Source organism: Channa argus, chromosome 13, assembly GCF_033026475.1.
Source record: "Channa argus isolate prfri chromosome 13, Channa argus male v1.0, whole genome shotgun sequence".
NCBI classification, from domain to species: Eukaryota; Metazoa; Chordata; class Actinopteri; order Anabantiformes; family Channidae; genus Channa; species Channa argus.
Window position 1 is genome coordinate 3,437,654 of NC_090209.1, and position 26,299 is coordinate 3,463,952.

General features: G+C 38.7%; 3 protein-coding genes across 5 annotated transcripts; 1 reads left to right on the forward strand and 2 right to left on the reverse strand.

Annotated features, from left to right (window-relative positions):
* Positions 1-123: 123 nt before the first annotated feature.
* ccnt1 (cyclin T1) lies at positions 124-5,986 on the reverse strand. Of its 3 annotated transcripts, none has more exons than XM_067527621.1 (9): positions 5,785-5,986; positions 5,058-5,139; positions 4,831-4,959; positions 4,228-4,288; positions 3,579-3,641; positions 3,412-3,457; positions 3,056-3,219; positions 2,855-2,925; positions 124-2,755 (listed from the first exon to the last, which is right to left on the reverse strand). In XM_067527621.1, the coding sequence occupies exons 1-9, from the start codon at positions 5,955-5,957 to the stop codon at positions 1,463-1,465; spliced, it is 2,082 nt and encodes a 693-aa protein (XP_067383722.1). In that variant the 5' UTR covers positions 5,958-5,986; the 3' UTR covers positions 124-1,462. The 3 variants fall into 3 exon arrangements, with proteins under 3 accessions (XP_067383722.1, XP_067383721.1, XP_067383723.1); XM_067527620.1 differs by having other exon boundaries at positions 3,412-3,466; XM_067527622.1 differs by lacking the exons at positions 4,228-4,288; positions 5,058-5,139; positions 5,785-5,986 and having other exon boundaries at positions 3,056-3,457.
* A 2,220-nt stretch (positions 5,987-8,206) lies between these two features.
* On the reverse strand, positions 8,207-12,913 carry sarnp (SAP domain containing ribonucleoprotein). The gene is made up of 11 exons (XM_067528248.1): positions 12,763-12,913; positions 12,054-12,153; positions 11,820-11,863; positions 11,643-11,719; positions 11,403-11,454; positions 10,426-10,499; positions 9,993-10,030; positions 9,779-9,804; positions 9,603-9,671; positions 9,379-9,465; positions 8,207-9,260 (listed from the first exon to the last, which is right to left on the reverse strand). The coding sequence occupies exons 1-11, from the start codon at positions 12,793-12,795 to the stop codon at positions 9,219-9,221; spliced, it is 642 nt and encodes a 213-aa protein (XP_067384349.1). The 5' UTR covers positions 12,796-12,913; the 3' UTR covers positions 8,207-9,218.
* Positions 12,914-15,664: 2,751 nt separating this feature from the next.
* pmelb (premelanosome protein b) lies at positions 15,665-25,841 on the forward strand. The gene is made up of 12 exons (XM_067527909.1): positions 15,665-15,835; positions 17,761-17,856; positions 18,062-18,208; positions 20,706-20,834; positions 21,164-21,325; positions 21,467-21,799; positions 22,782-23,012; positions 23,823-23,960; positions 24,061-24,163; positions 24,260-24,465; positions 24,561-24,651; positions 25,470-25,841. Exons 1-12 carry the CDS (start codon positions 15,778-15,780, stop codon positions 25,630-25,632), a joined length of 1,857 nt encoding a protein of 618 aa, XP_067384010.1. The 5' UTR covers positions 15,665-15,777; the 3' UTR covers positions 25,633-25,841.
* The last annotated feature ends 458 nt before the right edge of the window (positions 25,842-26,299 follow it).

The window sequence follows — 26,299 nt, forward strand, 5'->3', positions numbered from 1 at the left end:
CAAAATCGAAACATCAGACAGTATTATACTTCAAGCTCATGACCCTGTAGTGGAGGTATATACCAATAACCTGCCTGCTGTGTTGGATCAGACCCAACTAAATAACACACACACACACACAAACATTTTTGACAAATCATGGCTTGTGGATGGTTTATAAATGGCATGGGAGTTAAACTCCTTTACATGAATAAGTCAGGCCAGCATGAACTGTCTGGTATACACTTTAAAACGCTTTCCAAAAGGAAATGTGTAAGTGAAAAAAACAAAAAAAAAACAAAGACAGATGACCTATGATCAGTCTTAATCATTATGAATACTATGTTGTATATTGTGTTCAATATACTCAACATAAAGTAAGCCCCAGCCTGGCATGTTTTCAGCGTGACTTGTCTCACACCACCACCACAGAAGATGATGTCTATCCATACAGGCTGCTGCATGCAACTGTGATCATTCTATAATACTCCTTTTGTGGGAATATAATGGAAAAGTCACAAATACATTACAGAATGACAGCTCATTTATTTTCCTAGAGGGATTTTTTTTGTTCTCCTTCATTGTGACCATACTGGGTAGATGTCTAAACTCTTATATATCCTTGGTATAAACTTTGACTATTAGTGTAACCATTAGAACTGAATATGAATATTTTACAACCATTTAAAACAATGACTGCAACACTCTAAAACCAAAGTACAAGTTTCATTAATTTACATCCTTTTTTTTTTTTTTAGCAATTTTCCATAACAAAATGTAAAAAATAGTTCTGTTTTAAACATTGTATAATTTTTTGTACAGGTTTAGCAAATAATGCAATAAAATCAAACACCAGGGGTGGGGGCAATCATCTATTTTTTTTTTTTAAGGTTATGGCTGTTTTTAAAAAAAAAAACAAAACAAAAAAAACACGTTCTTAAAGAAAAACATCGAAAGAAAAAATGGCTTTGGAGACATGCACTCTCAAACTAGCCTGGACAGTCTTAAAGAAATATCCCTTTGCCGTATAAGAACATAAAAGGGAAACCTTAAAAAAGATAGAAAAGAGGACGTTTTCCCCCGAAACATTCACTTAATAAATAACATACAATAAAACATTATAAAAACACAATTGGTAAGAAGACCTAAAAGGTACGTGATGGAAATCTTTTTGTTTCCTCATAATTTTAAGGTAACAACTTTCTAGGCAACAGTAATCAGGTCCCATCATCACATTTCATTTGAGTTAAAAAGAAAAAAAATCCTTTATACGTTTTCCTCACATTTTGTCTTTCATTATTGCCATAATAATGAACTGTAAAAAGAAAAAAGACATTTTTCTTAACAGTACATTTCTCTGCTGTCACACTGAAGCTCATTAAAATTGGTGGGTATGTTTTTAGAAGCTATACAATACTTTACGTAACAAGATAGACAATGGTGACGTCAGGTACAAAGTACTTAATATCTCCTGACCGGGAACTCATTTGGGTAGGGGTGGCAGTGGTGGAGGCGGATCTGAAGGCAAGGGTGGGGGTCTGGGATTGTTTCCCCTTGAGCCGCCACTGTATCGGTAGTCCGCATACTGGGATCTGTAGTCAAACATGGACGGCTGGGACGGCTGGACCCCCTGTGCACTCAGAAGAGAGTTTAGCATTTCAAAAGTATCCTGGTACTCATTGGACTGGCCTGAGGCACCGTGCCCATTAGTGTCCATCTTGTCACTTTTGGAGTGAGAATAGCTCCCTTGGTGGTGTGGAAGGCCCAACGCTGGGAGAATCTCAGGGCTGGGCCCCAGAGTTTGCCCAGCAGACAGGGACGGTAGCTGGTAGGGATTCCTAGAGGACTTGCTGACTTTTGAGGCAGAGTGAGAGCCTACTGTAGGATCTTGAGAGTGTGTCCTCTTACGTGAGACTGCAGAAGATGAAGAGGTTGTTCTAGAAGAATCGCTGGGGAGTTTTTTGCTGCTTCCTAATGCACCACTTGAACTAGAACTAGATGAATGTTTATGAGAAGAGGACAGTGAGGCACCGCTAGAAGAGGAATGGTGGTAATGGTGGTGGTGTTGGTGGTGGTGGTGGTTAGACCGCTCCCTGTGCTTGTCCCTGCTCTTGCCCTCCTCTCCTGAACTCCCCCTTTGCTTCTCTGGCACTCTTATTCTAACTTTAATGTCCTGATCCAGACCACGGGCACTGGTGCTGTGCCCACTGCCTCCTCCCCCTGCCACGGGAAAACGCATTTTCAGAGAGCTCCTGTCGTGCCTTTCCTTCTCCAGGGGGATTTTCAGAATAATGGGTGAAGGGTTGGATACGTCAGAGGAGGAGGAGCTGGACTGCTGGTGGTGATGCTGCTGTTTCTCTTTCCTCTGCTGCTGACCAATGAGAGCCTGGGCTGCATTCGCATAGTCTCTTTTCACACTGGCCTCCATGTTCTCCAGCTTCCGCTTCTGGGCTGCCAGGACATCTGCATTTTTGGCACGGTATTCACTCAGCGATACCTTAGCAGGAGCATGGACCTCGTTGTTGGACTGCTGCTGCTGCTGCTGCTGCTCAGATCCAACCTGACTTTTCCCACTCCAAGTCTGAGCGCTGCCAGAAGCACCCCTCTCCTTATCGCCTATGGATGAGGAAGAAGAGGCAGTGGGTGGAGCAGACAGGCTCATTAGCCCAGCCACAGTGCTCTCTGATGAGGCCATAGAGATCATGCTCATCATGGTATCCCTCTGATCACCCTCCTCCTGGACTTTTGGCTTGACTTTAGGTGTTTGACCTCCAGCCTGGAAAAGAAACAAACAAGTCTGTCAACAAAAATCTCCACACAATACAAAATTACCTGGTAGTGCTTTATCATATAGGAGCGGGAAAGATATTTGTACCTTCCAATTGCGAATCCTTTTAAGTCGGCTGGGGGTTTTTTCCAGGATCTGAAGGAACTCGTGTGTGAGCTCTGTAAGAAGTTAAAAGTCACAATTGAATGCTATTAATCCTACTTGTCAAATGGATGTGTGACGTGTGGGTCATTTTCAAACATAATTTTTCTGCTTGTACTTAGAATAATTTGAATTTACGACACATACCATCCAGCAGCTCGAGCGTGACTGTGGGATCAACATACTCCCACCAATGCTTGCTGTCTGTAGACACAGGGATCTCCCAGTTGGACCATTTGCAAGCAAGATGGATGCACACACAGGCCACGACGGGGGGGCTGTACTGCAGGCAGAATGTGGTCAAGTGCAGACTGTGTGGCAGGATACATACAGGAAAATGCAAGAGAGAAAAAAATAGAAAGTGCAGGCATTCAATACATTGAGTTTGTTTTGGCTTATACCCCCCCAAATAAGAAAAAAGAAAACAGTGTTTCACTATTTCACTGATCATTTCACTTGCAAAAACATAATGGCATATGTCTTGAGGTCAACTGTGACTATACCTGTTGGTGGCCATAAAGTATGATGTTTGGGCCAAATCCTTACTCGCTGGAACAACAACAGAGCGTAGAAAAACACTTAAAACCCGCCCAATAACTATTTTATGTGGACAGTTACAATGTTCAACTATCCAAGGACAATTTCACTAAATGTTGGAGTCAATACTCACCTCTGACAAGCTGAGTGCACTTGACAACATGAGTATGTGGATGGTCAATGGTGATTTCAAAAGCTGTAAAAGAAGGAGAACAAAAGAGAAGACATAGTTAATAAATACAATGCAAAGACAAATTATTATATATGCCCATGTTGATTACCACTTTGTATGGGGTCTTCTGATAACTTCCTGGATTATAAACATCAACAGTTAAATACGGCAAACTGTAAAAGTATCACTATATTAATGTCAGTAAACAATTCAAACTTATTATTTGATTCTTATCACAGTGCACAAGTTCAGAAGTGAAATGATCATTTATTGTTTTTAATCTATCTTGATCTTCAATCCACTCAAGTCGAACCTTGAAAACATAAAAAATGATTAAGCAGTGAACCTCAAAAATATTAACATTACAGTGCAGCAATTCACCAAATAGACCTTAAGCAAATGGCTAAAAAACATGAAGACAACATAAAAAAAGGGGAAATGTGAAATGTAGTAGATTAAGTGTTGCTAATATGATGCATAAATGTAATTTTCCAGTGCTAACTGCATATGGGGTCCGTGTATAAAAGTAAAAAACATTAATACTATTTTTAATCACCATATGTGTTTCTGGGGGGACATTTAAGTGCCCAGTCTTTCCTTCCAAACTTACCCAAGGTCTGGAGTATTATGCTCTCAAGAATGACCAGGTCTTGGGCTTGTTGCAGGTAGGCCTGAGGTTGAGAAACAGGCACGTTACTCACTAAGCGGCCTCCATCCATTTGCCAAACAAGAGCAACTGGACATGGGATGTGGCTTGGAAGATGTTATACACCAGAAAGGCTTTTCTATCTAAAATAAAAGGTCAAGTTGCTGACATATGACCCCTATCATAGTGCTTAACGACTTTCAAAAATAAATAGAGTAATAATTAAGGCAACATACCAAGTACAGTTGCTCTTGATTTAGAAGTAGTAGACATATTTCTTGCATGACTGAGAGCCTACACAGACACTGAGATGCATTTTCACTTTTGATCTCTTGACCCAAGTCAATATCAGAGCCACATGGTCAAAACACTTGTGGCTTAAATTTGGCCCAGTCAAAACTAATGTCAAAGTGCTGTTACAAAAAAAGGTCCTTGTTAAACATCCCAATTAAATCAATTAAGTCAAATGTACAAAAATATATCAATATTTTTTAAATATTACATATCAAATAATGTCAAGTATCAGGGAAACACAGAAGGCGACAAAGGCCGATCATTTTTACTTACATCACTGCGTACATCTGGGGAAGGCTCCTGAGGATTTAGGCATGCATGGGCCACCTTGATAACATGTTCCAGCTTTCGGGGCTGCTCCTCAACCTTTGCAGCAAGGAAGAGAGTGGCAGGAGCAATGACCTAATTAGAGGAAAACCAAAAGGAGTTCATGAGTTTATCGACTTAATTCCCGACAGTTGTATCGCCGACTTCCAGTGAGGGTGAGTACCAATACTTACATTTCTGTGAAATCTGGTGAACGACTGAACCATATAGAATCGATGCATGTACACAATGGCTGTATTGATTGTTAGTTGGGATCTGATACATGGCAGTTAAGGATATTGGCAGTAAAAAAACAATCAAACATCAAATTAACTACACTTAAGGAATATCATGATTTTAAATGGAGTGATTGGTCTGCATGGGAACCAACAATACTAGAGAGCTTGTATTTTGCTAAACTGAACATTAACGTTACATCAAGCTCAACAAGCCAGCCCCAGCTAACGTAACACATCGGTTTGAAATCGGTAATTGTACGATAACACAAAGAAGTGTTTACATATAACACGTTGAAAACTGTTACTAAGGAATGCACTAAAGCACAGTTTCTCTAAAGGTAACACGCTGATCTGAAGTTACTCTACATCTAATTTTCCTTAAGATTTACAACAGTAGACGAAGCTAATGCTAATGTCCTAAAGGCCTGCCGACCACACAGGCCTTCGTGGCCCGGTTTAGCCTACTACGCCGTTCTCTGGTAACCGTAGCCATCATAAACACGACAACAAATTACTACGTGACAGAAATTGGTAACATAAAAACAATGCAAAAGCCTTTAAATGAAGCACAATAACAAAGGCCGCGCTCTCGGCTAAAACAGCATCAAGAGAAGCTAAACATCGCTAGCTAACAAGCTAACGTTAGCTAGGTGAGACGCAAGTCCCCCCCGACAAAAGATACACATTGAGCCGTTGTCCCATGTCCTGCAGCAGGTTCGCCGCTTGTTGCCTATAGGAGAGTTCCTTGTCGGGATCAAGTCCAGCTCTCCGAGATGGGCTGTTGTCGATCTGCTGCCGGGTGTAGTACCATTTGTTGTTACAGTTTGCAGGGAGCGAACGAAACGAAGCCGCCATCACTGAGAAGGACGAGAGTTTAAAATTTCTGCGCGTCACAGGAACATACGTCACAACAGGAAGACCAACGTTGTAGTTCTGTGGATGACCAGCAGGGGTCCTAAAAACAACCACTCTGAAATGTTTTTAATCACAACCCACATGTAATACGTAATTTCCGAAATGTTTTGTAGGAGTCATACGCACATTCCTTGTCTCTGTAGTCCTTAAATTTTGTAGTCCTTAAGTAAAAATAGGACAAATATCTCATACTATTGCACAATTAGTAGAACTATCACAAACTTATAATGTGAAAACAATGTGACATAAGATGCTTAGGTTAGATAGATAGATAGACAGACAGACAGATAGATAGACAGACTTCTGCAGGTGACAGATGTCTAAGTTGTACTGGAAATCAAAGGTGTACAGGGTGAAGAGGAAGGGTAAGAGGACTGTCCTGAGGTGCTCCTATGTTACTGACCACAAACAGCCAACCTGCCTTTTTTTTTTGCTGCTTCTCTCTCAGCAGGACATGCTGGATTGTAATTAAAGGCACTTAAGAAATCCAAGAACATGATCTGCACAGTGAGAGAGAGCCTGCTGCAGCAGGGAGACTATGGCATCATGAACTCCAACCTTCGGCTGACTCAGGCTCAGGTTAAAGATGTGCTGTAGAAGCTCACTAAGCTCAGCAGCCTTGTTCTGATTCAGCTTCTGCAGCTGCCACTTCACCTGGCTGCTGAAAATACTCATGTTGGTGGAAAGGGAGGGAGGTGATGGGGGAGTACTATTGTTTTCTGTGGTGTCTGTCTGTAGTTAAAAAAGTCGTGGAGTCCGTGGGTGGAGAGTCGAGGTATTGTCTGTAGCCCCTTCCTGATATGCACTGGAATTCAGACATTATTGAAATTTTATCCAGAGGGGGTGTATGTGTGAACGCAAATGCTCAAGTCTGTTGGCACTGACATTATTCAGATTTTACCCAGCCAGCTCTCTAGTGCAAAGTCAGTGAGTGAGAATGCATCTCGCACAGACCATCTCCCAATGTTGGTTACATATCTGAAAGGGAAACTCTTGACAATGCCAGGACCTGATCCTCCTGGCATTCTCTAGAGTTCATGTCCAAAACAGGCTTGTGTTTCTGGAGGGCAAAGGGGGGAGATGCCAGCTGGGGGTCCAAAACTGAACCTGTTAAACCACTGATTAAGCTCATTGGCTCTATCCAGGTCTTCCTCAGCTTGATTCTCCTTCTCCTTAAAACTCAAGATTTTTTTCATACCCAACCACACGTCCATTAATCTGTTTTGCTAGTCTTTGTTCTCCGAGTCTCACTTTAAGCTCCTTCTGCACAAAATTCAGCAGGTCTCTGTCCCGGTCTTCTTCCTCTTGAGCAGCTCCTTCAGCTGACTGGTGATCCAGGGTTTATTGTTATGGAAGCACGTCATTGTCCTGGTTGGGATGGTGTTGTCATCACAGAAGTTTATGTACTCTCACAGTCTCTTATGGAGTCAGTCTTGTCTCCGTGGGGGTCACAGAGTATCTTCTGATCTGTGGCTGCAAAGCACCCTTGTAGCCTCAGTAGTGTCCGGAGATCACTTCGTGATAGTTCTTATGATGGTCAGTCTGCTGCTGAACAATGTCTCTGTAGGTGGGGGGTGAGAAGCACCAGGTTTGATCTTATCTGCAGGGGGGGAGCAGTAGAGGTGTGTGGTTCTTTTACGCTTTCATACAATAAATCCCATGTTTTACCTTGTCTTGTAGAGCAAGTGACAAACTGCTAAGAAGTTTGAAGAATAGAAGAAAGTGACGTGTAGTTAAAATCTCCTGTGGTGACCACGAAAGCATTCAGATGTTGATTTTGAAGCAACAACAATGGTAAATGTGAAGTCTCTACTCAGCCTCACAGCTCGCGCAGTTCCAATGTCCGGGCTACAGGGACGCTCCCTTACAGTTACACGTCCGGGACACCATCTGTTGTTCCCAAGCATTGCAAACCCCATTTCCTTCTTACCGCTCCATCGTTTGTAGTTAAAACTTTTATAGTACGATAAAAAATATCTTTCTCAGCATGATTTATTGGCCACGTTTTTAACACAATAGTAAGTACTATGGGCATATAGTTTGACTATAACTTTCAAACAACTGCTAACTACTAATAAAATGTTTTCTTTAAAAATCAACATGATTAATCTCTGTGCCAAACTTGCAGTGGATAAAATACATTAAATCTAAATAGAAAGCAAAAAAAGCAACAATTATGAAGGAGAAGATACCAAAAAACTTGAAACGATTTATTTTAAATCACAAAATGTTATAAAATGGACAGATAACTGAAGGATTGTACCAATGCAATTCCAAAAGGAAAACAAGACAATATCTGTAGGCCATCCAATAAATCAGAAGTACAATACACACATTGACAACAAATTAGTGAGTTAAATCATTTACATGGAACATTAGAAATGTATTTTTTAAAAAAACTGGATATAGTTGCTGGTCAATTTCACTGCCTCGGTTAAGTTTTTATCTTTACCTAAATTTCTGTTTACCCTCTCTACATATTTTGATGCTGGGCTGGTATTAGCTCGTGCACTTTTTAGGAGATGCTAAAATTTGTTTCTTATTATTCTCTTAAACTCTTTGAACAAGTACCAAGTCCTGCTGCGCCCTAATCTGCTGGACTTAGCTGTGCTTTCGTCAGTGTTAACAGTCGAATGCGTGTGCTCATTTGTTTCAAACCAACTTTTTGATCAAGGGGAAAAAAAAGGTCCTAGTAGGAAGCTTCTCAGCTAAATAAAATCCTTCTGCGGGCGTTTCACAATACATACATTTCCAAGTTAAACTTGCTCACATCTGTTTTATTTGTGAAATTTCAGGTGCTTTTTGTGCAGCATTTTATTTTTAACACTATGGAAACTGATCACCTGAGGTGTAATAAATGGGCTTAACTGCAGCTTTGGCAAAGTGCAGCCAAGACATGCACATTAGAAAACAGTCCGTGTCCTATTTGAGGATTAAAGGAAGTAAAAACATCTGTGTTTTGCAGGCACTAATACTAATGCCCATGCATTCATGGTTCAGCTCTCTAGATGTTATATATTTGCTATCCATTTGTTTTCCAAAGCATTTAAATGATCTAACTCCTCCAGTTATTTAATTATACTTTTGATATACAGGATTCCCATCGGTGACATTACTCGTCCTCGGAATCTGTTGTACAGTCATGAAAACCCTTTTACAAAAAACAACCCAAAAACAAAAACCAAAACTCTAAAAGATTATTTACACTTTTCCGAATCTTTGAGCACGCTTCATTTTCTTTGCCTGTAGGAAAACAAAAAAAACCACTCACATAAATACACAATTCTGATTAAATATAATAAAACACAAATTTAAAAAAAAGAAAGAAATCAACCCTGAAATGGTGAAAAAAAAAAGGTACCTCGACGTCGTCTGGACCGACTGAACCTCCGCTTGTTAAGATCCCAAACCTCTCCTTTCTCTTTTTCAGCTTTTCATCTTCCTCAATCTGGAACAAAACATCAGTTTTATTTTTGACAGCAAAGGCAAAACAATTATCAAAACAAACAAACAAACAACAACAACACAAAAAGTGACAGTATCACAAATCTCTGTTTGCAACTTCCACACAATCTCTCTAGTCACCTTTTGTGAAATGGATGAAACACTCATTCCAAATCTTTCTGCTCTCTTCTTCAGCTGATCGACGTTCACCTTTGGGAGGAACAAAAACATATAAAGGAACATGGTCACATTAAATGAAGGAACAATGAAATGTGTTGGTCAAATATACAATGGATAAACCTTTTTTCTACACTTACAGCAGCTTTACTGTTTGCAACAAGACCTGTGTGGGAGACACGTGAAATAGAGGGGTAAGATACAAGTGAGACCTTTATGCATAAAGACAATGAAAAACCATGGTAAATATTACATGTTGAAGTAGTATTTAATAATGTTATAGTGCTGCAAGACGAGACTGTAGCACCAGGCCAACAGTGAGTCAGTTTAGCAAAGCAAAGACAAAGTACATACCTGGAGAAGGACTTGAAGTATCTTCAGGTAAGCCAAACCTGAAGAAAAGAAGCACAGTAAAGTCAACATGGCAGAGTGCTCTAATATTTACTTTGAAAATAAATCCAGCCAACTTGACACTTCAATCATTTTTGTTAGATATGATAATACTGCTGGGAAACAGTGAACTACTTTCTCAATTTAGGAGTGAGTTACTGTCCCAAGTGAAAGTTTACAGACCTATGGGTGTTATTCAAGAGTAAAGGAAGCGTCAGACATGCAGAAGCAGCTTCTGCTCCTTCCAGTCTAAAGTTGCACTAAATTTGAAACAGGTAAAATCCCACTGTATGTGAAATTAGTAAAGGCTTAAATTTTGAAGAGGTACAGATGCTGCTATGCTTGGGGGGCCAGGAACTTGAAAGATCTTCAGAAAAGTGTTGTTCTGAAGCCTTACCTTGCTGCACGTACAGCCTTCTTGCTTTCAGCTGATGCTGACAAGTTAAAGCGTTCAGCTCTCTTCTGTAATCTCTGGGAAACACAAGGTAAAAGCTGAATTTATACAGTTGCTGACAGAAAGTGCACATACAGAGAATGGGTGTTGAGGCTGACGGAAGATTAGTAATGTCGTTATACTTTTCTCTGCTTAATAACTACTAATATCTCCTTAACTATTACTACTATATATTAAGAAATGAAAGGCAAATATGCTCAACCTAATGTAGCATTTCATGAATATTGAAAATATTATGCATGTTATATTAAATGTTATTTATTTATAATAATAGAATTTTTTTTAGCATTGAGCAAACTAAACTATTTAGAACCAGATTAGAATGTATTTATATTTTTAAAAACATATTTGCAAAGCAGCCCCAATAATATTTGATAAGATTACTGTGTTAAGTTTATTCTATTTATTTTACCACATCTGTATGAAGGAAGCTGGACAAAGTATGTTCCACAATGATCATACAGTCCTTCCTCTGTGCACGTGGAGGAGCTGAGCTCCACCCTCAGTTACAGAGCGAAGACAGAAATACTGAAGCATCAACATTACTATACGTTTAAGGCTGCTAATCCAACCCACTGCTCTCTTCAAGCGCCAGTGAAATGCACCCCGCTGAGTTACTGACACTGATGCCCTCAAATAATTGTGCACATCAGCGTGTTCAGTGTTCATTCTTTTAGTCACATATGCGAGTGAAGTGGTAGCAGGCTGCAAATATGTCTCTAGAATTTCTTTAATTATCGGCCGGCGTGACTGCAGACACTGGCCAAAGACAATTCAGTAGCAATGTCAAACCGGTTGTAGCTCAGTTGGTAAGGCAGTGTGGATGGATATTATTTCCACAAGTGAAAATATTAGTATTAAAATATGCACATTGAGGCTTTTAAATACAATATTAGTATATTAGCATATATCATACATACTTCAGTGGCTGATGACAGGGGAGCCATCTTCACCACTTTCTTTTCACTAGGTCTGAAAGAAAAACACGTTAAGAAGCACAATGACATGCTTCTAAATCAAACACGGTGACCAACAGTCACCCAAATTTAAAGCCATTTACATGATATTTATCCACATTAAACAAAAGACACTCTGAAGCTCACAAAATAAAATGATGCATTCAGTTGTTTGCTCTCATTAAGTCTAAATCCAAAACGTACTTTTCGCACTCAGTAGGTTCAGGCTCCTTGCTGTCTTTTTCGTTGTCAACACTCTCACTCTCAACTTTAGTGAACTCCTAAAACAGAGACATTCATTACTACTTCAAAAAAACTGTTTACTAAAATTTAAGAGACGGCCGGGGAGAAAATATGGAGATAAATCAACCATCACATTACCTCGGTGTCTTCTGCAAGAACGTCATCGACATCGACATCCTCCTCTGTTATTTTAAATATGGATAAAGAAATTTCATAAAGAAAGATAAGAATATGGCTAGTGGTCAATGGTCACATCAGTGTGTTTCTTTTAACATAACGGAATTTAAACAAAATACAGCTAATTGGAATTTGAGGACAGTCTCCTGAGTCCCGAAGTTTGAGCCATGTGTAAAATGAGTCAATGATTCTCACCATGTTCCTCCAGATAGGTTTGCAGTCTGGCAATGAGCTCTCCTTTGTTTCCCTTTGTTTCCAACCCTCGGGCGTCGCACTCCTGCCTAAGTTCAGCAAGCTAACAACAGCAAAAGAAACAGTTGGTTCATTAAACACGCAGCAATCTTTCAACGGCTTTCGGCTTGTCCCTTCAGGAATTCAGCACGTTGTTTTGGCATGAGTTTTTACGCCGGATTATTGTCTGGCGCAACCCTCCCATTTTATCCGGGCTCGGGACCGGTTCGAAGGTGGAGTGGGATTCAAACCTGCGGCTTCCTGCATGAGGTGCTGCACCTCCATCATTAGATGCTGCCATGGGGATCCCTCATTCATATTTTGATGAACGATAATTACATTAAACGTTGAGTATGTACAAAGGCTGATATAGCTTATGTAAAACTGGATCCTAATATATATTTATCGGTTGAATATTACAATATACATGCTCGTTTTAATTGACTCCAAAACAAACATTAACTTCGATCGGTGTGTGTAGCTCGGCTAGCTTCGCGGCTGTAGACACAACGTGAAGGCACCATTAGCCATTAGCCACATTTTACTCATCAAACACTTCACGTATCCATAACGCGATAGTATGATATTGCACCTAACAACATTTAAAATACACTATTTAATGATAAACGGAGTTGATATATTTTATAAAAAGTATATTTATAACAGTACAAACCTTTAGCTTCTGGAGCTCTATGACTTCAGCCATCTTTCTTTGTTGATGTACTACTTCCTCCAATCAAAGCGGCGCTGACCTCTTTCTGAACACTAGCGCGCTAACTCACAGCGCCACCTGTCGTTCAGACTGTTGCACTGCAGGAATGGGTCCAAGCAGGTCGTGTCAAAACATTTAGTACATAGGAAATAATGAACTCAATTTTTTTGCTCCTACAGTTTGATAATAAGTGGTAATATCCTATAAACACCAAAGCTACAAGTGGGCTATAAAACTGTGTTATATATTTCGTTTTGGAAAAATCTGTTCCTTATTATGGAGAGGTGCTGTTAAACGCTTCGGTGACTCTGACTCTGAGTAGGTTTGGCAGCAGCGCACAGTGTTTTGAATGAGCCTCAGCCAATCACAGAAATTCAATTGTTACTTCTTGATTTGCAAGTTTTGTAGGATTCTTTTTGGGTATTATTTCAAAGAACTAAAATATGAAGGGCTGGGCAGAATATGGCAGTGTTGCAAGGAGAGGAAGGGCTGGACAGACAAGTCTGGATGGATTTTGAGTCTCATAAACCAATGGCTTCATTCAAAAAAATTTTAGAGTTGTAATTAGTTAAGTACTTATATTTTAGTAAATGATAATATATTTTATTTTTTCAGTTTTTTTTTTTTTTTGCAACATTTATTGTTGCCAATTGATAGATGTGCAATTAAATGTTTCTTTTTTATGGAGAAAATCTATGCAGATTTTTCAAAATGTGCGCAAAGACCTTTAAAAACTTTACTCAACATGTGCTCAGGGTAGCCTACTTACTACAACATGTGCGTCACAGCACAGCACAGACCTCAATGTGAACAAGTATATTTGCACTACAAAAACAGAGCTGTTCTTGCTGACAACAATAACTTCTCAAATGCAACAAAATTCACAGACACATGGTAAATGGTAAATAGTCACAATGTTACAATGTTACAATGTTGCTTCCCATTCACCCATTCACACACACAGACACCGATGGTGGTGGCTGCCATGCAAGGTGCTCACCTGACCCACCGGGAGCAACTTGGGGTTGAGTTTCTTGCCCAAGGACACTTCGACTTGTAGCCGGAAACGGGGATTGAACCCTGTGGTCCATCCGCCACATGCAAAATTAATTTGAACCAACATATTTCCTGAATAGACTGATCAGAGCCCACACTAAATTACATTCTAGTAATCATGTAGGTACGTAGGATATCTCTATATAGAGTGTGGGGGAATAGTTTGCAGTTTGCCTCTAGTTTCTCTTTAAAGGAGAAAAAATTAAGTCCACATTATTGTTGCTAGGCAGCAAGGTACTTAGCTAACTCATTGAGCATCATGCTGCAATTGTATTTAATAGATAAATAGATAAATTTGTATCCAGAAGTTAGATATACATTATACTATATGTATCTGAATATATCCATCTAGATATCTCATTGTATGTACATTTTTCACTCAAACTCTCAGCCTGGTTAAATTAATTTCACAAAGTGTGATGCAGACATGAATGCTTTTAAACATTTTAAATATTTTACGGTATGCTTACACATACACAAGTTTAAAAACAATTTGAAAACGAGGACTGAGAAAAGTTATTGAGTTCATGGTCAACACAACAGAAGACAGAAGAGGTTCAGAAAGAATTTGCTTTGAATGCTGACATTGTATGAAAAGAGGTTTATGCAGTGTCACAGTTTGGCTCATAATAACGAGACAAAATCTTTCAACAAAGTGACTTTATAGTTCACTGTTGTAGAAGGACAAAGCTGGATGGATTTAGAGAGTCACAAGTGTTCACTAATCCTCCTTACCATCGCATTCCTCCCTTTTTTTCTTAGCAGCATGCGTGATCTATTGTTCCACTGACACTGAAATCAACACCTCCTTTTTACATGTTATTATTTCACAAACTCCACTTCATCCCATCGTTATACACTTTAAGTGGATATAAATTCTACGAATAGTAAAACCACATTTTTTAGTTTTCCATTGCATGGGCCTGACAACATGGTACTTGTGAGTAGCAACACAAATTTCAGAGTAAATCCGCACATAATTCGATATAATTCGAGAGGCAGCACAAAATGGGTCAGGTGACTTTAGCAGAGATTTAGGTGACCTTATATTGTATTTGAAAGGCACACGCTTTGTGTAACTGCCACTCATAAAATAATGATACTTGAACCCTCATGATCTAAATATAATCCTGTTGTAGTGCACAGAAATTTAAAGAATCCAAATTATTTATTTTCCTCTTTCGTTGTTGGCTTTTGTTATACTGCTAGAGGTACTGCAACTCATGTGCAGATAAAACCCCTGCTAACAAACTGTATACTGTATATAATCATGCAGTAAACACTATATCGGGATGGAAGAAAACGTTTGACTATTAGTAGAGTCATTTTTACTTCATTTAAATACTGTTAGGTATTTGAATCTATTACAATATACTGTTTTTATGTAGTTGTCATGTGTTTTTATATAATCCACAGGGAAACCAGTAATTATAGGAACAAATAAATCTTTTGGTCTGAGACGTATTTATCCCTTTGATTGGTGTCAAAGAATATTAAGAACAGAAAGTAAGTAAATATACTGTTACATTCCACACAGCTTACTAAGTGTTACATTTGCAGCGTGTTTTTTTTTACCATTATTTATTGTGTTTGATTAAACTGAAGTTGAACATGTCTTGTGATCCAATCTGATGTCATGAAAACGTACATAAGCATTGTTGTATTGCTCATGTGATCATGGAGCAGTTATTTTTTTACTGTATGTGCAACTGTAATCCCAGAGACATGCTTTTACTGTAAATACACAAAGTCACCATCAGACCAGGTGCCTCCTAAAGCTCATTGAGAGAGGGGTGGGCTAAAGGGCTTTCCATGTGCTGATGCACTCTGTGAGGTCAAAAATCACACGGTTTATAAGCCAGTTTTCGGTTGCTTGCTGCTCACAAAAGGGATTTTTCCAAGAGAGGAGAAGCAGTGACAATGAGGACGTCCACTGTATTGCTGGTGCTGCTGGTGGGGGCTTCACAAACTGTGGCAAGTAAGTACAGAACATGTGTTTCAATTAAGGGGAAAGTATGATAAACAAATCCCATAAAGGTTATTAGACTGAATTGCAGTTTTAAACATACATAGCTCAGGCACTTTGCATCTTCAAATTAATGCAAAGTACTCAGCACTTTTCTTTTATGGCAGTCGTTTACCAGAAGGGCATAGAATTTTTAAAGATGGACAACAACAGTAAACCGACTAATCTGTCCTTCCGTCAGTGGTGTAGACGTAAACAGATCTTTTATATAAAAAAGGCAGCAGGGCTGCAATGAATAAATACTCAATATGTTAAAAACATCACTTGAGCAAAGTTGTGTAGGGATTGTGATAAAATTAATAAAAGTTAAAAGGTAATAAAAAGTTCCAGATTATGTTAAATGGTCTGCACTTATATAACACTTTTCTACCTATTGGCACTCAAAGCGCTTTACACTGCTTCTTATTCACCCATTCACACTCACAATCACACACACACTCACACACCGGTGAGGGAGCTGCTGTGCAGCTGGCCAACACTCACCGGGAGCAACTAAGTTGGGGTTCAGTGTCTTTCTCAAGGACACTTTGACACGTTACTGGAGGAGCCGGGGATTGAACCAACAACTGCGAGATTGGTGGACAACCGCTCTACCTTCCTGCGCCCTTGTCCTTGTTGTACACTAATATATTTTATCATTAGATTTGTATTACTGATGATGATGATGTGTAAAGAGCAACAATTACTGTTGTAGTCAGTCAAAGTGAAACTAGTGGAAACAATTTTTTTTGCTGCTGGTAATTTAATATATAACACAGCGTCATCTTGTAAATTTTGTAGTGTAATCAGTAACAAAAATGTCCTAATCAAATCAAATATGATAGCAAGATAAATTCAATTAATCAAGATAGCATGAAAGTAAATAAAAAAAGGATTTGATATTTGTCTATTTACTTTAATCCAGTCTTTGACAACACTAAAAAGCCCAAATAACATGAAAAATGAATCAATTAATTATTGGTTGTAATAATTCTTATTGCTCATAGTCAATATATCTGTTGAAATCAACATTTGTATTTTAAGAAATGAACTTATTCATTCAGTCTGATACTTTGGAAAATGGACCAGCATGCGTTATCTTACAGGTATTACATTAATTTTCATAGTTCACCATTCAACAGTTGGCTTCAAGTTCAGCAATTATCACAGAAAAATGACTGGAGTCAAAAAAGAAAAGAGTTATTACCCTGAACAAGTCCAGATTCAAAAGTCACATTCAACTGCACTGCAAAAGCTCTGTTGGCATTGTGAGCTATTGTTAAAACTGAATTGAGGTTAAATCCTTGTGACATTGTTAATCTGTGATACAATCAAACACACACTCAGCTGAGCATCACATGAGAAGGATTGAAGGAGCTTGACATTAATATTGGCAATTAAACCCACTAATTTGGTGTTTTGTGCGCAGCTACAATTACAGTCATTACACTCAGTTATTACTCCTTTATTTTGACATGGCAAAAGGAGTAAAACATACACACATTAACATAATATTTAATACGCAATTAGGTATTACAAATGTTACAATGACGATGCAAACATTTGCACATTTTGTTTGTTTACTATGACTTTAATAATAAGTAATAAACATGTATTTAATGCAAAGGTTTGCCTCTTCTTTGATAAATTAAAACTTAGAAATTTGCATTAAACATTATGTTGATAAAAAAAAATCCTTTATTTACTCATTTATTTACATATTAAAATAAGCGGGGGCCTAATTTTTGCACATGACTGTAGGAATTTTCAGTTTTAACCTAAAGGATTGGCATTTTTTGCAAAACAAATGTTCCTTAAAAACATTGAGCAGTGTTTACATTTTAATGTGTATTTTAAATTGTAATTACTGTAACTTGTAATTCTTTTTTAAATTTCAGAACCTAAAAATCGTTTCACTCGATATTCATCGTGGAACACTAAGATGTACCCAATCTGGAAAGATGGAGACCCACGGAACAAAGACTCCTGGAAAGGTGTGTTCACTTTCTGATTTACTTTAAGAAACTTCAAAACAATTGTTTATATCACACTTTTTTTAAAGATTTTGGAAGCATTTTGTTTGTTTGCATTGGTTAGTGACAGGAAATGGACACTGACACAAAGAAAAGGAAATCAAAATGCATGAATCATGTACTTACTTTGGTGTCCGTCGCTCAGTGTTTCTGTTTTCTCTAACAGGTGGAAAAGTGACCTTCAATGTAGGGAATGATTCACCAACTCTGACTGGAGCTAAAGTTACCTTCACCATTGACTTGGAGTTCCCACACAACCAGAAGGTGCAGCCTAACGGAGAAGTTGTTTGGGCTGAAGACTGCATAGTTGATGGTAACAAACCATGTACACATTACACACGATGGTGACAATGGGCACAATACACACTTACTGTATGTGTCATATGTCACAGAACTGATCTGCACTAAATAGACATGTCCGTGGTGCATAGAGGATGAACCTCTTCCACTACCATAAAGTAACAGTTTTAGTTTTTAGTGAACAACTACTTGACAGATTGCCACGTAATTTGGTAATCTACAACCCCAATTCCACAAACGTTGAGAGGATGTGTAAATTTAAATAAACACAGAATGCAATGATATGCAAAACTCATCAACTCACATTTTGTTTATAATACAACATAAACAACATATCAGATGTTGAAACTGAGACATTTTACTATTTCTTGGAAATATTTTGTAATTTTATATGTAATGGCAGCAACACATCTCAAAAAAGTTGGAAGAGGGTGATGTTTACCATTGTGTAGCATCCCCTCTTCTTTTAACAACTGTCTGTAAATGTCCGGGAAGTGAGGAGACCAGTTGCTGGAGTTTTAGGAGACGAATGTTATCCCTTTCTTGTCTGATGCAGGATTCTAACTGTTCAACAGTCCTGGGCCTTTGTTACTGGATTTGTCATTTTATGATGCACCAGGCAGAACAGTTCAGCACCCCGACTCTTCTCCTGCGAAGCCATGCTGTTGTGATGGATGCAGTATGCGGTTTAGCATTGTCTTGCTGAAATATGCAATGTCTTCCCTGAAAGAGACGTTGTCTGGATGGGAGCATACGTTGCTCTAAAACCTCCATGTACTTTTCAGCATTGATGGTGCCTTTCCAGATGTGTAAGCTGCCCACAGCATAGGCACTAATGGAACCATCAGAGAAGCAGACTTTTGAACTTTCTGCTGATTAAAAGGTGAATGGTCCCTCTCTTTTTTAGTCCGTAGAACAGGGCATCCATGATTCCTGAAAACAATTTCAAAGTTTTAAATATCTGTGGTCAAAATGATCTGACCACAAAACAGTTTTCCATGTTGCCTCAAACCATTTTAAATTAGATTTGGCAGAGAGACCATGGATTTGTTTCTGGATCATGTTCCCATATGACTTCTTCTTTGCATGATACAGCTTTGACTTACATTTGTGGATTGTACAGAGAACCGTGTTCACTTACGGCGATTGTTCCCGAGCAGTGATGTGTAGTAGAGAATGATACCTGTTTTAAATGAAGTGCCGCCTAAGGGCAGTTAAGATCACGCACATCTAATTTGCTTCGGCATTATGCGCACAGAGATTCTTCCTGGTTCTCTCAATCTTTTGATGATATTATATACTGTACATGGTCTGATCTTCAAAGTACATTTTTTCTGAAATTGTTCCACAATTATTTGGCACAGTTTGTCGCTGATTGGTGAACCTCTGCCCACCTTTACATTGAAGAGGCTCTGCTTTCCTCTCTGAAATGCTCCTTTTATACCCAGTCGTGTTACTGACCTGTTGCCAATTAACCTAATAAGGTTTCAAATGCTCCTCCTTTTGTTTTTGATTTGCAGCAATTACTTTTCCAGCCTTTCGTTGTCCCTCTGCTAACTTTTCTACGGTGTGTTGTTGCCATCAAATTCAAAACGAGCTAATATTTTTCCATGAAATGGTAAAATATCTCAGTTTCAACATCTGATATGTTGTTTATGTTTTATTGTGAATAAAATATGGTTTGATGAGATTTGCAAATTATTGCCTTCTGTTTTTGCTTATATTTAACAAATCCTCCGAACCCTTTTAGAATTGGTGTTGTACGACATCAAGGCTGAGTTTTGTAGCAACACAACAACCATAAATTTAGTTTGCACATTCACGCTGCCCAGAGAACATGTAATACCTTTGCGGTCTATCTTACTTTCCATCTTTAGGTCAAAATTCAGGTGTTGCACAAACACAAGAATAGTAACAAGCACAGCTAAATAGAGACAGTTTTTATTTTTTTTTTTTGTCCTTTCGGTTTATCCCGTGGGTTCAGGGTCGCCACAGCAGATCATTGTCTGCTTGTTGATTCGGCACAGTTTTTACGCCGGATGTCCTTCCTGACACAACCCTCCCCAATTTCTACTGGGCTTGGACCGGCACTGCACAGCTGGGGAGGGAAATGGGCTGTGGGGGGTTCACTGTCTTGCCCATAGACACTTCAACATATAGCCGGGACCGGGGATTGAGCTACTGACCCTGTGGTCCGTGGACGACTGCCTTACCAACTGAGCTACAGCTGCCCCCTAGCTCAATAGAAACAGTGAAAAATACTTAAGTAAAGCACTCTAAACTAATAGTGAAGCATTTGAGTAGTATCTCAAATTAAGTGATGATGAAGATTACGGGAAGATGTGTTTAGTCGCACTAAATACAGGAATGTGTAGTGCAGCATTTAACAGTATTTAACATGTTGACGTGCATATAGTGATATTCTACATTTAATGTAGAATGTAAAGTCCCAAAAAGCTCCTGAATTTTTGTCTTGTTTAAATGTTATAATGCTCCTACTTCTGCTACAGGAACAAAATATCATGAGTCTGATCCAGTATATCCAACACAAAGTGCAGACTGGGAAGCTGTTTTCCCTGATGGGACCCCAGTTAAGAGTGACAAGAAGCCAAGCTACGTGTTTGTCTGGAAGACTTGGGGTAAGTGGAGCTTTATTTAAAGGCTCAGAGAGACACATGCCAGGATATGATGCTTTATGTTTGAGCCCTATCATTTGACCAGACCACTTCCTTTGTACTATATGTAAAAGAAAAAATGTCTTTAGGGAAAAAATAAATGTTTGGAATTTTGGTATATGACACAAGCGTTCAAGAATTTTCTCACAGGACATTAAAAAGATCATCAACATCTCACCTTGAGCAAACAAGTAGAAAAACAACATTATTATATTAAGTGCATTAAAGCCATTCATTCATGTGTGTGATGAAGAAGCTGGATATCTCACCAGGCTCTGGATGTTTTTCGGCAGGTCAGTACTGGCAGGTGGCCGACGGCCCCTCTTCCTCCCTGACCATTAACACGGATGACATCCCACTGGGCTCCTACACGATGGACATTGTGATCTACCACTACCGAAGCAAGGAGAAGTTCATTCCTCTGGGATACGCGTCCACTCAGTTCTCCATCACTGGTTAGTTAGTGACAAAAACAAACCCCATTTGAAACATGCAAAGCAGAGATACACTACACAATACTAATAGATCTTATGAGGAAGAGCTACAATGTGGCCATCTCAGTCATGGTATGAATTACAAAACAAACCCCTTTTCAGATCAAATCCCGTTTGCTGTCTCCCTGGACCAAGTGAACGACGTCGTGGCTGGGGACATGCGCTTCATCCAGAACAGAGCGATCGCCTTCACTATCACCCTCCACGATCCCAGCCAGTACCTTAGCAATGCAGACATTACCTTCAACTGGGACTTTGGGGACGAGAGCGGCGCCCTCATATCACGAGAGCTGACTGTCACTCACACGTACATCAACTCCGGTTCCTTTAAGCCTCAGGTGGTGATCCAGGCAGTCATCCCTGATAAGGCATGCAACCCTCCATCTGACACGCCAACCAAGGCCCCGGGTCCACCTGCCGATCAGGGAACCACAGGTGAGGAAACAGTATTAAAAGAGGCAACTTTATATGATCTAATAATAACCCACAATAGCTGTTTATTAAGAAATTAAAGAAAAGTTATGGCTCCTTAAAGCACCTACCAGTTCTAAGGATAATTTACTTAGTAAATTCAGCTTAACACAGAAAAACACAGGCCATGTTATAAATTAGCAGCGGGGCTACTTAAGCTTTTAGACTTAAAATGAGCGAGTTTTTATATTAGTGGATCCGTCTAACTTACATTAGAATATTTCTAAAATCAGTTTAAAGTGTCTTAATAAAACTGGCCTATAATTAACAAGCCAACATTAGCATTTAGTTATGCCTCATATAATTATTACCATGTCTATACTGTAAATTCTAGACCCATGTAGATAACTATGGAGGAGCAAAGCTAACTGTTTGCTACCACTTTTAATTCTAAGCTAAGCTAACCAGCCGCTAGCTTGTTAATGCATCGAATGTTTATTAGAAAATGTATTATGTTAGTGGTAAAGGTCTAAAATATTAAGAAAACTTTGGCCATCAAGATACTGGCCTGTTGAAACTGTATGTTAATGACAGAACAGAAATAGTAAGGTAGCAGTGTGTCTTTGGTCTGATGTCCATTAAATGCTACCAGAGGCTAGTTAGCCTAGCTTAGCATAAAGACTGGAAACAGCTGCCTGGGCAACGTTAGAGGTTCAGTAACAGTGTCACTAAAGCTTTACTAAATAATGTTATTTATTTCACTGGTGTGTTTCATTTCTACTCTTGGCCGAGATATGAGTCCAACAGACTGTTAACCCAAACATTTTTATAGTTTGGCTTTTATAGGGTTAGTAGGCAAAATTAGTTGGGACCCCGTTTCTTGGCTTTGTGCTAAGGTAACTTCATATTTCATACATGCTGAAACTTTCTAAAATCTGCATCTGTATATTTACAGCTGTGTACAAACATCATACTGATGCATGGACTGAATTCACTCTCTTCTCAGTGAAAGCTTCTGCACTAGCGTCAGCTCTCCCTCTACTGGTTTCCACCAAGTCAGCTGGTCTAAATGTCAACATGGTTCCCTCGGACATGGAGGAGGACAACACTGAGGATGAGGCCTCCTCTGCCTCCACTAATCAGCCTCCACAGGATACACCCTCAGTGGCCAAGACCCCCTCCCCAATAAACCATGACATGCCAGCTGACAGCAAGGCAGGAACGGGGTCCAAAGCAGGTAAACAATTTCCAAGTACTTTATCAGGATACAGGTTTATTACTACCTCAGTAATTTGATGAATCTCCAACAGAGATGGTATCTGCAACACAAGGAATGTGTCCTGTTAAAGTAAAAAAAAGAGCTCATAGCAGGTAACCAGGTGCCAGATGAACCAGATAAAAGCATCACCCAATTTTCCTAAATGTAAATGTTATGCAAATTTTCAAAAAAGCATTATCATTGTATGAAACACACAAGTTGACTACATAGTGAATTGCTCCACTGTGCTCTGAGGTTTTTGATTGAATCCTAATTTAAATGCTGACGCAGAGGTATTTTATTTCATCTAACATGTTTATGGGTCTACAAAAGATCCAGGTCATAAAATTCTAAAGTCAGACTTCACATTTTCAGAGGTGGTAGACGTACAAAAACTTAATTTACTCAAGTGAAAGTGCAAGTATTTCCCTTAGTTGAACTCCAACTAAGAAGAACAAAGTCCAGTTGACTTGAGTCAATGTCCATGTTACCACACCTGATTGACTGAGGACCTTCCCCATCACAAAGGTTATGCCAAAAAAAGTAATTTATCAGAAATGCTTGAAGATGAATCTATAATAAAATATTTGTTAGTTGCAGCCCTGACAAATTCTGAACAAAGCTATTTGCATCACCTCAAATTTCTGTTTAATTTAAGCTGTGAAATCACTATGTTAAACAAAATATGTATATTCAGCTTTGTCAAAGTCAGAAAATAACATAGTTTAAATGACGACAGAAGAATATACATGATGACACAATGGCCCATTCTGTGTTTGTACTCACCAGATAAACAGCAAACAGTGACACTAACAGGCCAAGCAACAGTAGCAGTGGTTGCTAAGAGGGAGGCTGACGATAAACCTTCTGACGATGACTGTGTGATTTATCGCTATGGTTCCTTCTGCACTGGGATCGAAGTGTATGGTGAGAGATAGTTTGTTAGTAGTTTGTTAGTAAAATGAAAATATTTCAAATGACTATTAGTGACATTGCTTCTCTTATGGAAACTTGTCCTTGTTTTCAGAGGGAATCGAAAAAGTAGAGATAATACAAATGAACAATGTTGTCATGGCAACACCTCAAATGAATAAAAATGTTTTGGATATCACTGTTTCCTGTCAGGGAAGGTAACAGTTCAAATAATCAATTCAAACAATTTGTTTCCTTTAAAAATGGATTATTGATCATTTTTTTCACTGAGGCATCTCCTCCATCTTTTCCAGCATCCCTAAAGAGGTGTGCAGTGTGATTCTGGATGCAGAGTGCTTGAGGCCAATTCACACTGCATGCAATATGGTGGAGCCTTCCAAAGAGTGCCAGATGGTGCTGCATCACTTCTTCAATGACTCTGGTGTCTACTGTATCAACGTGTCCATGGCCAATGATGTCAGTTTAGCTGTCACAAGTGCCAAATTTAATGTCGATATTGGTACGCAACATAAAAACTACCACATACAAGTTTACAAAGTTTGATAATACATTTCTGCTTTTCCCTGCGTACTAATTGTGTGATCTTGGTTCCAGGTTCTGGTGTGTCATCTTCTGGCACTATCTCCATGTTGTTGGGTGTTTTGTTGCTTGTTGTAGCTGTAGGAATTGTGGCATATTCCTACAAGTAAGTAACCTGATGTGTAATTTGGATATCAATTTATTTAAGGGATATGCCAGGTGATAATCTATATTTGTCTTGCTGTCAGTAAATCCTATTAAAATACAAAACCAACATTGATCTTCAAAACAAAGTGGCCTCTACAATATATGTCTATATACTATAGATCAGAAATATGTTACATGTAATATCGGATTAATAAAGTTGAAGTTGTCAGTACCACAACTCCAAATAACTGGAGTGTGTAACTGCTGGGCACATAAGTAAGCAACACTTTCCCAACGAGAATGCCATTTAAAACTTCAACCCCAATTCCAAAAAAGTTGGGAAGATACAGATAAAAACAGAATACAATGATTTGCAAATCTCATCAACCCATGTTTTATTGAAAATAGAACATAAACAACATATCAAAAGTTGAAAATGAGATATTTTAGCATTTTATGGAAAATATTAGCTCATTTTGAATTTGATGTTGTTTTTCTTAAATATTTGTAGTAGGAATCATATTCCAAGACTCAACATAAGGTGGAGAGGTAATGTCAGTGCCTCCTGTTACTCACAGAATAGCACTGACAGCAAAGCAGCATATTGTTGCTTCCAACTGAAATGGTTAATAAATCGATGCTGTGTTGATAGATTTGGTTTTCTTGCCCTCAAAATGCTAAAAAACTGTTGTTTAGTACCAAATAATGCATATATCCATGAAACATTGTTAGATTTGTGTTTTCAGTAACAACCAGCATTTAATACATAGTGATTGTGATCATATATATTTTAGCCACTTAATAAAACCTATCTGGATTCTGTGCATCACTCATCAGGCACTTCAAGTCTTATCGCCCTTTGAAGGAAGATAGCATTGTGTCTGGAGGGCCACAGCACGGTCAGGCTCATAGCTGCTCCAGAGCCTTAATATTCTGGAACCTCCTGAACAGACGAGGAGCCATCGATAACTGCCCTCTGCTGCAAGACAGACCGGTGTGAGCCGTCACCAGCACTACACAACCAAATGAAAAACCAAGCAACATCGCATTTACAATTTTCACACACCTGGGTTGTCTATTATACATTGTTTTTTTTACATATTTTCATACATATTTGCATAAGTTTCATGAGTGTGTAACATTTAGATTTAAATCCAAAGTATTTGGAGTTATGCTTTTAGACATGGCCTGGTCTTTGTACCTATTTAAAGCAAGTTAAGTAATAAATCTGTTGCTTTCATTTGAAAAAAATGTTGAACATTTTATGAATAAAATTTGCTCCAAACTGTTCTTGTTGTACTGATGCATGACACATTTATAACACTATTATGCAGCTACACTGATGGCTGAGCTTCTTAAGGGCTAGTTGAGACTTACTGACTTACTGTTCCCTTCCAAATAATCTGAAGCTGGACTCAATCATGTTTTCAACGCTAGCAAGACTGTAACTTCTTCTATTAGTTAGAATAACGTTGTAGATTTGAAATATGAAGTAAATCACGTTGTTATGGGAGGAAACTCAACATTTCAATTAGTATGATTGTAATTGTTCTCATTATTATGGTGTAAGAATGTTGGGAATTTAAGACTTTTATGCAAGTCTGGATTACAAGAGGCTTTGACAGCAAGTTCCCACGCCAAGATATTAGATTAGTAGAAATACTGGA

What these genes read in the sequence shown, in the direction of transcription:
- sarnp (XM_067528248.1), bottom strand. Translation starts at nt 12,795, where the DNA reads ATGGCTGAAGTCATAGAGCTCCAGAAGCTAAAG. An exon ending in TAGAGCTCCAGAAGCTAAAG is followed by an intron (nt 12,154 to 12,762) that starts GTTTGTACTGTT and finishes TGCTGTTGTTAG; the next exon opens with CTTGCTGAACTTAGGCAGGA. An exon ending in TTGCAAACAGTAAAGCTGCT is followed by an intron (nt 9,672 to 9,778) that starts GTAAGTGTAGAA and finishes TTCCTCCCAAAG; the next exon opens with GTGAACGTCGATCAGCTGAA.
- pmelb (XM_067527909.1), top strand. Translation starts at nt 15,778, where the DNA reads ATGAGGACGTCCACTGTATTGCTGGTGCTGCTGGTGGGGGCTTCACAA. An exon ending in GAACAAAGACTCCTGGAAAG is followed by an intron (nt 17,857 to 18,061) that starts GTGTGTTCACTT and finishes TTTCTCTAACAG; the next exon opens with GTGGAAAAGTGACCTTCAAT. An exon ending in CAAATTTAATGTCGATATTG is followed by an intron (nt 24,466 to 24,560) that starts GTACGCAACATA and finishes TCTTGGTTCCAG; the next exon opens with GTTCTGGTGTGTCATCTTCT.
- ccnt1 (XM_067527620.1), bottom strand. Translation starts at nt 5,957, where the DNA reads ATGGCGGCTTCGTTTCGTTCGCTCCCTGCAAACTGTAACAACAAATGG. An exon ending in ATGGGACAACGGCTCAATGT is followed by an intron (nt 5,140 to 5,784) that starts GTATCTTTTGTC and finishes GCCATGTATCAG; the next exon opens with ATCCCAACTAACAATCAATA. An exon ending in TACTTTATGGCCACCAACAG is followed by an intron (nt 3,220 to 3,411) that starts GTATAGTCACAG and finishes CCTGCCACACAG; the next exon opens with TCTGCACTTGACCACATTCT.